Raw genomic sequence first — 11,562 nt, forward strand, 5'->3', positions numbered from 1 at the left:
TGCGTCCATAATGAGATGGGGCACCATCTTGCTGGAAGAAATTACAATATGACCCATTCACTGATGACAATGAGGGAAAAATCTCTTCATCTAACAACCTCTTCTAACGTGCTGCTGTTAATGTTCCATTCATGAAGAGCATTTTAGGATGTTTGCTAATCCTCAGGGATGCAGTGGCCTACCACTCTTTAGTTATGTTACTGAGGTCATAAATTAATGTGGCTGGGGCAGTGGTGGATTAAGATGGTCTGCTGCTCTGGGTTCTATAGATTACTGGGGCACTACACCATTAAAGTCTGGAACACAGGTCAAATATGCATGATTCAGTACACTATGCATGGCAAGTGAGTGGCACACTGCACTATGTATATTTGAGACTCACTTAGTTCTGAGATATATACTTCTGAGTCATAAATAACAATTATCCCTCACCCCACATTATGCCCCCTTCTCTACCCCCCCCCCCTTGTTACATGTGTTCCCTCACCATTATTCTCTTGCGACATATATGCCAAACAATCATCTAAGAGGTCTATTGCCTTCACAGCAGCTCCAATTGAGAAGTGGCTCTGCATGGGCTACCTGTATCATGGGCAAGCAGAAGGAGTTACTGCTGTGTGGTAAAGTGAGGCAATCAAACCCCAGATCTTATGGGCACTGCAGATGATAACAGCTGCCAGAGTGTCTAGTGGATAGCTGAACCATGCCCGTATGCCACCCACTCCTCTCCTTTAACACACATCTTGGTATCAGATAAGCAAGGACCTGTTGGGGGGTTACTGGCTGCTGAAGTTGGGAACAAACGATCTCAAAGAACGAAAAGTCATTTCTATTTTTAATCAGAAGCATGTCCTATAGGCATAATCCCCTCTAGGCTGTGAGTTTTATATAATTTAATAAGATTGCATAAAATACCCATTTATGACCCCTATACGCATTAATAGATATGTGGTTTCATTTTTGGGTTTGGCTGAAATGTAATGAATATTTACATAAAAGCCTAGAAATACCACCAGTCTTGCACTACTTACTAGCCACATACTTGTTTTAATTTGTGCTAACAGTGTGCCCCACATTATTTTTAAAATTGCACATACATAGCACCTCAGTTCTGCTTTCATCGAGATGAATCATTTCATTAAAACGTAGCTAAGTCCCTAATACAGCCTTATTTCAGAATCACAAGTACACCTGACACTATAATATGTGACATTGCAATTTCCATAGTAACTAATTGGTGGGTTTCTTTTTGTAGGAAAACTCCTTTGCACTGTTCTTTTGGCATGAGCTAGCGATTCATGCGCTGTATCAGGGTCATACAGAAGCCAGTGCTGCTGACCTCCTCGTACTGTGACATTGGCAGCGATCACGCACAGCTGTATATGCACTATTACACGGAGAAATTAGGAGGTAGGACAGAGACCAGCTGACACGCTACGTACTTTACGTAAGATTGCCTGACTTTGCCCGTTACTTACGTCACGTGATCGGAGCCACCGTTCCTCTACGTTGCAATGGCCAATGGAAAGATCGGGATGCTAGTGACGTGCGGTGCTTGAGCCAATCTCTCGACGCAAGGGGTGCAGGGGCGGTTCCTTGACGTCACGGAAGGACAAATTCATTAGGTCTGGAGGACGTTCGGTCTCTGATAGCCGACGAGGGCTGAGTAAGCGCCATCTTCTAGGTGAGTGTGGTTACCAGGCCGCATATCGCTGAGTACCGGGAGAGGGCACGGCACCAGGAGCCCCGCACACATGCGCATGCTATCCTACACACAGCGGCATGTATCCTGCGGCCTGCCCTCCGGTTTGTTATGCGGTTGTGGGGAGTGCCGGTGCGGAGACCTTTGCGCTTCGGTAGGCTGAGCCGCTGGCTGCGTCTAGTTAATCTCCTTGAGACTGCGGCTACGGACAGCACACGTAGGGAACCCCGATCTCTGCGCACTGCAGTGATCAGTCCTACAGTGTCTGTGAGGCGGACGCGCCCTGGGCCTTGTCCGCATGGTTCGAATATGCCTTACTGCGTGCCCGCTGTTGAGGCACTGTATGTAATAGCTGCACCTTCCACACTGCTGCTACTGTAGACTGTGAAATCCATTAGTCTACTAGTTGTTTGGGTTCTATTCAATGTAAACTGTACCATTATGTCTCATGGAAGTCCTTATTCACTGATCATGACCACATACTTGTAGCAGTGTAAGGCTTTGACTTTGCATCCTTAAGTTGCTAACCCCATAGTGGGAATTTTGCATATATATATATATATATATATCTCTATATCTCTATAACACTACATTAGTTCCTGTTTCTTCTATGAACCATGTAATCTCTGCTGAAAAAACACTAGTTTTCTGACATTTGAATTTAAATCTGTGATGGCTGAGTGAATTGGATGGTTTGAATTTCTGTCCTTTGACAATAGGTGTAAATGGAGCAATAACTGTTGTGGTTATGTATAGAAATGCTACACACCTTTTTATTTTTGATGGCTATTAACTTAACAGTGACTCTCTGCTTGAATTTCCCTAAAAAAAATCTAGTTGGGCACACCTATGATATATTGTTGAAAGTACATGCCATAATAATTTTTTCTCCAATTCCCAGCTGCAGAAATGTATTCCTCCGTTGCACAGCTCGCCCGGGTAAACCCGTTCAGTGCACCACACTTCCAGTTGGGGCAGGATTGTGTGACCTCTAGGAAAAGTAACCCTTCCCAGGTCCTACCTGTCCGTCACCTTGCTGCTGCTGCTGTTGAAGAAGGTATGTGACTGTTCAAAATGCATAACTTTGACATTGTTTCCCTTTATATTGCTGTAATTGGCAGGCTCTGCGTTTAGCAAGTATTACATGTTATCAGTATGTGTACTACTAGTAAGTGAAGCAGGTCACAGACTGCAAGGTCATGTGGAGGAGTTTCAGTATATACAGACTTGGTAAATGCAGATGCCATATATTAAATTGAGAAGGTTAATGAAACATAGAAAACTTCTATCTAACTGCTGTAAGCTTGGCTTGTTTCGTTCCTAGATTGTGGCTATTTGAAGACAAATGCTATTACTTGTAACAACCTTTTAAATCTGAATTGATATTTACCTGAAAAAGCCAACATTGCTTTTAGCATATAATCCTTCAACCAGCATAATGGTAATATCATAGAGGGCTACAAAATGTCATTTTTATTTTTTGTAGAAATTTAGTATTTAATGTCATTATTGTCCTATTCTAATCTTTGTAGTATATGGATTTGTTACATAAGTATTATGCAGCTTTACATCAGTGTTTTCCAAATCTGATCCCCCTAACAGCTCATGATCTCAGGGATTTTTTGTTATCATGCAAAGTTAATTTTAAGCAGGGTACACACTAGACATGGGGTGGGCAATAAGCGGCCCTTCAGCTGTTGAACTACACATCCCAGCATGCCTTTCAACAGTTTAAGCAAGGCCATATAGCAAAGCTGTGGAAGGGCAACCTGGGATGTGTAGTTCTACAACAACTCTGTGGCCGCTTATTGCCCACCCCTACACTAGACGACGATATGTTGGCGGATTGAGCTGACGTATCGTCCATGTCAGCAAGTGTATTCACTATGACCGACCATGCTTGTTCCTGCGGGGTCGTTTTTATCGCATCGAGAGTTCGAGCCTACATGCTGCACGATTTGGTGAACGACCCCATGCTGCTGGAGGCGGTTGATGAATGACATATTGTGCGGTCGTTTACCAGATCGTGCGGTGTAAAATGGCTGCACGATATGTCCATCGCATCATGTCGGCCGGGTACACACATAGTTTAGTACACGGCATAAGGTTAATTTGCGGGGTCAGCAATTATCCTAGTGTTCCCGCTAGGCTGTTTTAGCAGGCACTTTTATCTGCACCCCGCTAAAACAGCCTGCCCTAAATCTTCCTTACCCGTAGGTGGCAACATTTGCGGTGACCGATCACTGCCGGGTGAATAAATGCCATGTGCACGGTATTTATTCACCACAAGGGGAGAGCGTTAGGGAGGTCTCCAAGTGACGAATTGGGGGAGTGCCACAAGGACCCTCCCCGAACAGCTATGCCCCCTTTTCAGGAGAGCAGAGACTCCCTGCTGGCAACCCCCGCGTCCTGTCAGCTGTCTAGCGGGTACACTATTTCCTACCTGTTTCCACAGACAGAAATACAGAAATATGAAGTGTTGGGGGTGCATGAGGACCACATTTGATAAACTAACTTTTATACACAACAGCAGACAGTCAAGGTAAAACTAAAATTAGTTAGTGATTGATAGCGCTATGCAGCCACCTGAAGAAATAATCTAAATTAGGCTTCTTATTGTTACATTGGTCACCAACTGTTCTTGTAACATTGCTGTGAGATTAACTTTGCATCGGACCTAGGTATTACAGGGATGGCAGCACCTGTCTAAATTGGCGACTGTCACACTTGTCAGTTCTATTAGACAGGCGTATCCACTTCCCAGCTACCTAGATTAGATGGTAAGAGCATATACCACTGCCTTGTTTTTATTGAAATAGAAGTGGCAGAACAGTGTATTGTGGACCTGATTCAGCAAGGAATTCAGTTTCTTATACGCACGCAATTGGCCGATTGCGTGCGTATGCACAGCAGTGCGTGAACTAGCTATTGTGATCGGGACTGCGATTGCAGAGGCTACGCAGACCCAGAGCAGAGTGATTTACTGGAAATGCCGTTTGTGTGGGGGGAGGATGGTCGGGCGAACGCAGGCGTGCCAGTGCGTTTCAACGCCGTTGCAGGGACGTGCATAAATTATTCGCTGCGTATCCATGAGCAACCAGCAGTGATGGTGTGCGTGGCTGTTAGCAATTTCTGAGTAAGGTCAGGGCTTGTGCCAGTGTGTATATGGGTCCGATCTTGCCGATTGTTTTGCTATGTAGCCCTAGTATACTGATGTGAGTAAGAGGAAGTGTGCGTCCTTATGTCAGGCTGCGAACACTTACATTGCACCGCTGATATTGGCAAATGCGTTGCGTGTGTGTATAAGCAGAGTTGCGATCCGTAATAAATCAGGCCCTGGGTCCTTAAGGAAGGAAACACTTTCTAAACTCGTACCACCAAGTTAAGCTGTAACAAATCTTAGACCAGTGATTCCCAAACGGTGCTGGGGCACTTGCAGGGGTGCCACAGGTTGGTGGTCCAGGACCAAATCAAATTATATATGGTCCATGTGATGGGCAAAACGAGTTCTGGTGGCTGCCAATCATGAATTATGTGGACAAACAGAATCTCAACCCTGACCACCACTAAACCTTATGATGACACATGAGCACAATTTACTTAATGTAGTAATTTTTGCAGAATTTCGCATAAAACCTTTTTGCCTTGGTGTTCCATGAAAAAATGCTGATACTCTTGGGTGCCTACGATTCAAGTGTATAGGGAACCACTTTTGCAGACCATTGTAGTATGATTACTAACTTCATGGTAGTTTGCATGAGTATATGGTTTTCTTCATTTTAAGGTCCTGTTTCTTGACACTGGTAAAACCATTGTATGAGTACCACAAGCAAATGTTTAATATTTATATCTAAATATGTTAATTTTAATTTAAAACAGAGGAATATAGCTGCGCTTATGGATCTGGAAAATTCTTTGCTCTTTGTGGCTTTGGTGGAATCATAAGCTGTGGTACAACACATACTGCAGTAGTCCCACTAGATCTGGTTAAATGCAGAATTCAGGTTTGTGTATGCATGTATCCTGGAATTGTAGTTGCTGTGTAAACTAACTAGTGTTGACTAATTTGTTTTATTACTAAATATTATGAAAGCAAAGCATGTTTGTGAAAAGCATGGTGTTTTGTTCATGCAGGCGAATACAGTTGTGAATATGGCTCGGCACAGTTCTATGCAATGTGTGGCTTTGGTGGCATCCTCAGTTGTGGTATAACCCATACTGCAGTAGTACCTCTGGATTTGGTGAAATGCCGCATTCAGGTGTGTATAATATAATCACGTTAACATATTCTAACTTGTATCCAAATGCGCTTGCCATCGTTAACATTATGGCTCCTAGGTAGAGATGTATTGTTAAATCCATAATACATAAATTGTCCTGCATACTGCGCATGAACACACCCGCATGTGAAACATCCATATTTTACTATGCAGCTGGTCAGTAGGAAGCAAGCATAGTCGGGTAGTGATACTTCTAGCATTGCCTTACCAAAACCAGTATCACCTCCTTAAATTACTTACTGTATATGTAGCAGTTCTAGGATAACTATGATGCAGCATCATGCTTGCCTGCCTCATACTGTATCTTTTTCTGCACTAATCTGCTTAATGCACTGTGCTGTGAGGAGACACCTGATATTCTACTTTATCCCTATGAACTCTGTTTTTATGCAAGCAAAATGCTGGTCTTTAATTGCAGTTATTAATTTCGCTGGGCACCCGACAGCAGTTCAATTGTTGCTCAGTTTGAGCTCGTACAGCTTGGGGAGTGCACATTTCTCCTTGCAGCCCCCCCGAGCAGGCAAGCAGAAATGTGCGGTAAGCTGGCACTTTGGGCGCCCAAAGCAGGACTTCAGATGGGTAAGCGTTTTTTTACGTGGCTAAATCCTGTCTATTTGGGCACGATATGGATGATCGCCTAAAAACAATTGAATATCGCACTCTGATCTCTGGGCGATTGGGGGAAATTTTTATTGCGCCATAGCTATTTTTGCCCCTTAATCACTTATTGTCCCCCCCTTTTAATTCTTAAAAGGAAGTCCTGGAGCCAGACGGCATGCAAAGAAGGGGCAACTAGGTTAATAATTGGGTATAGGATGGGTTAGGTACGGGATCCTGGCGATCGGGATGCCAGCGGTCAGAATACAGACACCGGCATCCTGACAGTCAGAATCCTGACGCCTGAAGGTAAGTAGCCTAACCCTAATACTTACCGTTGGGATTCTGTATTCTGTGCGCTAGCATCTCAATTGCAAGGATGGTGACTACATCCTTATCTGAGATATCCATGAGGTACAATTCAAGATTTAGGAGTCTTTTCTGCAAGCAACATTTTACTTAAATCATGTGGAAACTAACATTTCTGCATGATTTAAGTATCCCAGCTATGCACGAATAGTTTTAACTGAGCATACGCAATTGTCTTCTCTGGTAATGCCCGACTCTTACAATATTGCACTGTATAGAGCAAGACATTGCTCTCTACAACGCTTACTGTTTTCTGCTATTAATGTAGCAAGAAAATTTAAAGTCCTTTAAAGCCTTACCTTTATATAATGCCATCTTAGAATGACCTTATACAAGAAATTCCTTATTTCTGCTGAAAACTGCAGGTACAGATGGCTCTCGTCCCGTTAGTCCCTGCAGCCGACAAGCTCCTCCCACCTCTCCGCCCCTCATTCGGTAATTACACTGTAATTATAAGACTTTGCAAAAATGTAAATTTATAATATAATACAAGTGTTAACATAACCACTGTCCCGAAGAAGATTATTGCTAAATAGTGTGTACAAGTGTGGAGAAAAATAATGTACTGGATATAAATGGCTCACTCTGGATTTTCTGTGGCAAACTAGTCAGATGAATGTCCCATTTTTAACTCCAGCAATTACCTGAAATTGTAAGAATTGTTATGCCTTCTCATAGAAGCTGGTAGACACCAGTTACAGTGAAGAAAGCATTGGATACCTCCCAGATTTTGAGCATGCTATGTACATAACTGAATGAAATGAGGATTGCTAGGCCATACAGTAGACTGTTAGATGACCAATGTACTGTTTGTTTTTTTTACCAGATTATGAACATGTTCCCTTAGATCCACCTTTTGTGGGTGTCAAGATTATGCTGTGTTCTGCTACTAGCAATTCATTTGCTTTAGTAGTACCAGCTAACTGATATCCAGCAACTTTTTGTTGTACTGTCAAAGGTGCTTGAGTCATTGACATGTGAGACTAATATACCTGCAAGTTGGTTTTCTTCCTGATGGAAGTGGTTAACACCCATTTCTCACCATCAGGGCTTGGCCAAGTGCAGACATTTGTAACTCCAAATTGAATGTGTTGCACCCTCCTTTGTCTGTCCTCCATACAAACTTCAGTTATTCATACGAAAGCACTAGATAAACTAACTTTTTTTTTTTGTTTCTCTTGTAGGTGGATCCCAAAAAGTATAAAAGCATTTTCACTGGCTTTTCTGTAACGCTTAAGGATGATGGTGTCCGTGGCCTTGCTAAGGGTTGGGCTCCAACCTTTATAGGATACTCAATGCAAGGATTGTGCAAGTTTGGATTCTATGAAGTTTTCAAAATCCTGTATGCTAACATGTTAGGGGAGGTAAGCATTTTGCTACACTGAAATTTGAAACCTCTGTATTTTAATTTTCTGGAAACTGATATGAAATGCATTGGGGGATATAAGGGTTACATGTCACTGTTTAACTTAAGTAGGAAAATTAAAATTCTTTCTCTTCTACACACAACGCAGCATACATTTACCTGCAAATATTGCATATGCGAGCCCTGTCCAATGGTAACGTATTCTTCAATTTTGTAGGAAAATACTTATTTGTGGCGCACATCTCTGTACCTGGCTGCCTCTGCCAGTGCGGAGTTCTTTGCTGATATTGCACTGGCTCCAATGGAAGCTGCTAAGGTGCGCATCCAAACGCAACCAGGTTACGCAAACACACTACGGCAAGCAGCCCCTAAGATGTATGCTGAAGAAGGAATTTGGGCGTAAGTGTAAATGCTAATTTCTTTCAAACATAATTCATATAAATACTTTGCCTACTGTTTTAAATGTGCATTGATATTGTGTTAAATAAAACTGGCATCAAACATGCTCCCTTAGATCCACCTTTTGTGGATGTCCAACTTGTTCTGAGTTCTGCTGGATCCTTCCAGCAGCTCCAGTCCAGTGGCATCCAGCAACTTTTTTGGTTGTACAGTCAAAGGTGCTTGAGTCATTGGCATGTGAGAATAACATACCTTCACATTAGCTATTGATGTTCTAATGGCAGCGGCTGCAGTTTCACTGTGCGTCGTGTCTCACCAATAGGATATGGCTGATGTGCGGACAATTAAAATGCCTCCTTTAAGATCATAAGCTGAAACTAAAGTGTGTACATTTGCAACTCATTTATTCTGCTGCCTATCCTATTTTAAAAATGGCTTCATTAACCACAACTATGGTAAAATGTTATACTATGTTTGTACAGGTTCTATAAAGGCGTTGTACCCCTCTGGATGAGGCAGATTCCATACACAATGATGAAATTTGCTTGCTTTGAGCGTACAGTTGAGGCCCTCTATAAGCACGTTGTACCCAAGCCACGAAGTGAATGTTCAAAAGCTGAGCAATTGGTTGTGACTTTTGTTGCTGGTTATATTGGTAAGTTGGTTACCTCATCTCAGGAGTGATCTTATATCTGCATGCTTTGGGGTGATGTCCGACTTGCATGATTGTTGCTAAAATCTGCGTTTCTTCCCGTTCTTATTATGCAATTTCAGGGTTATGGTCATACAAGCATTTAATTAAGTAATTTACTACATAGTGTGAGGTCACTGATACTAATGGGAGAAACCGATGCTAAAATTGGCTGAAAATGTGTGTTCTCTTCATATGGACAAATCATAAGGCAATGGGCTGTGTTGGGTATTTGTCTCCATTACAGCAGATAAATATAAAGTGGAGACACTCGTATTGATCAATACCTAATGCTAATGTACACAACCCATTCACACATGTCCCAAGCTGGGCAAAATTGTAGAGGTCTAATTTGTAGGTTATTCCCAGTTCATATGTGAAATAATGTAAAGATGACCATATCTTCAAAATCACTTTGCTTACTCGAGTTACAATTCCAATAACAATGGATTATTCAAAACTGAAGGGATGTACTACTACTCCTATTTGAATGCGCGGCCTAGACCACTATTTTGGCAAACAAAGTATTGCATGTATATATATATATATATATATATATATATATATATATATATATATATATATATATATATATATATATAATAAATATTTGAACTGCTTTTTAATGATGCTTCTTTCCCCTTCTTCTAGCCGGTGTCTTCTGTGCCATTGTTTCCCATCCTGCTGATTCAGTGGTTTCTGTGTTGAACAAAGAAAAGGGAAGCACTGCCGTTGAAGTCCTTAAGAGACTTGGACCAAAAGGTAAATATTTACCACTTGGGATAATTTTAATAAACTTTCCTGTTTTTCTTGTAATCTGACTTGCACTACTACTCTCATCTGCAGGAGTCTGGAAGGGGCTAACAGCCCGTATTATCATGATTGGTACTTTAACCGCTCTGCAGTGGTTCATCTATGACTCTGTGAAGGTCTACTTCAGACTTCCCCGACCACCTCCCCCAGAGATGCCAGAATCTTTGAAGAAGAAGCTTGGCCTGACCCAGTAAACCGTTGGACTTGAATAATGATAACTTTAAATGACACTTTAAGCTAACAAGGTTTTATAAATTCAACCATGTAGGATCTACCATTTTTCTCAGATGTAATTATTGGTTGTATGTTCACTCTGCTTGGTAGCACACTTGTAACTTTGGTTTTACAGCTGTACTTGTCTGTTTTAATAAACAGAAGATCCAGTAAATTTGTATTACATGTGAAAATTGTAAGGGCTCTAAAGAATGGAGGTGGAATGTCTAGGCCGTGGCAGTTGTATGATGTTTTACCGCATTGGCTAGGTTTGGTACGGGTACAAATGTGAACACTGAGCTTTTCGAATGTTTTTTACACACCCCTTCCTGTATGTTTGTCCTTGTATTTTGTCCCAAAGTAAATGAGCCAGATGTAGAGTAATATGGATATGGTATATCTTGTCAACATGGTTGTAATGTCGACAATGATTACTGTGCTATCATCATTTTCTATCTTTCCCTGATGCTCTCAGGGTGTTCACATTCTGATTTGTATATGTATGGTACATTCTTGGGGATTGTACAAACTTTCGTTTGATACAAATGTCTAACCAGAAGAGGCTACATTATAATTCTTCTGCAAGTTAGAAGTGTTTGGCATGACAATGCTCAGCTTTATACTATTAGGCTAAGGAGGTTCTGGTTACAGTAGGTGGCCAGTCTGGCAATTGAAGCAGCCTGATTTCTTCTAGCTTTGCTGGGGGTTGTGCAGTTTGATTTGGTGCATACACTGATCATTCTGCCTGCATTTACCAATCTGACAATCACACAAACTTCAATTGGAGTTTTAGCAAAAATTGAGCATCTTCCCTAGATTGCAACACTTGGTTGGAACACCTATAAGGATATTTATTAAGCATTTAAAATTGCAATTTTAAAACTGGTGACCAAAACCACCCCACCTTTTGTACTGTTAATTTAAAATCTAGGAGATTATATTTAGCAGCAATTATGGATATACGGTATACTTAAGACTAGGTAGAGTATGGCCCACACAAACAACTTTTGGCTCAAATTAAAAATAGATATTGGATGTCAGCAAGCACAGGCATACTATAACACTTGGGATAATCATCCAGCCCTACACACACACGCGCCATTCGGCTTAGAGGTGAAGATCAAACACTTCC

General features: G+C 41.7%; 1 protein-coding gene and 2 non-coding genes across 4 annotated transcripts; all 3 read left to right on the forward strand.

Moving 5' to 3' along the window:
* Positions 1–1,576: 1,576 nt before the first annotated feature.
* SLC25A3 (solute carrier family 25 member 3) lies at positions 1,577–10,605 on the forward strand. 2 transcript variants are annotated; one of them, XM_088454366.1, is made up of 8 exons: positions 1,577–1,684; positions 2,604–2,759; positions 5,582–5,706; positions 8,133–8,312; positions 8,532–8,713; positions 9,196–9,368; positions 10,056–10,166; positions 10,251–10,605. In XM_088454366.1, the coding sequence occupies exons 2-8, from the start codon at positions 2,612–2,614 to the stop codon at positions 10,409–10,411; spliced, it is 1,080 nt and encodes a 359-aa protein (XP_088310492.1). In that variant the 5' UTR covers positions 1,577–1,684; positions 2,604–2,611; the 3' UTR covers positions 10,412–10,605. The 2 variants fall into 2 exon arrangements, with proteins under 2 accessions (XP_088310492.1, XP_088310491.1); XM_088454365.1 differs by lacking the exon at positions 5,582–5,706 and adding an exon at positions 5,837–5,961.
* LOC148538326 (small nucleolar RNA SNORA53) lies at positions 7,781–8,018 on the forward strand. Its single transcript, XR_015872424.1, has one exon. It is a non-coding gene; the product is annotated as a small nucleolar RNA SNORA53 (small nucleolar RNA).
* On the forward strand, positions 8,814–9,058 carry LOC148538327 (small nucleolar RNA SNORA53). Its single transcript, XR_015872423.1, has one exon. It is a non-coding gene; the product is annotated as a small nucleolar RNA SNORA53 (small nucleolar RNA).
* Positions 10,606–11,562: the final 957 nt, after the last annotated feature.

This window comes from Taudactylus pleione, unplaced genomic scaffold (assembly GCF_031769625.1).
Source record: "Taudactylus pleione unplaced genomic scaffold, aTauple2 ptg000040l, whole genome shotgun sequence".
NCBI lineage: Eukaryota > Metazoa > Chordata > Amphibia > Anura > Myobatrachidae > Taudactylus > Taudactylus pleione.

What these genes read in the sequence shown, in the direction of transcription:
- SLC25A3 (XM_088454366.1), top strand. Translation starts at nt 2,612, where the DNA reads ATGTATTCCTCCGTTGCACAGCTCGCCCGGGTAAACCCGTTCAGTGCA. An exon ending in TGCTGCTGCTGTTGAAGAAG is followed by an intron (nt 2,760 to 5,581) that starts GTATGTGACTGT and finishes AATTTAAAACAG; the next exon opens with AGGAATATAGCTGCGCTTAT. An exon ending in TGGTTAAATGCAGAATTCAG is followed by an intron (nt 5,707 to 8,132) that starts GTTTGTGTATGC and finishes TTTCTCTTGTAG; the next exon opens with GTGGATCCCAAAAAGTATAA.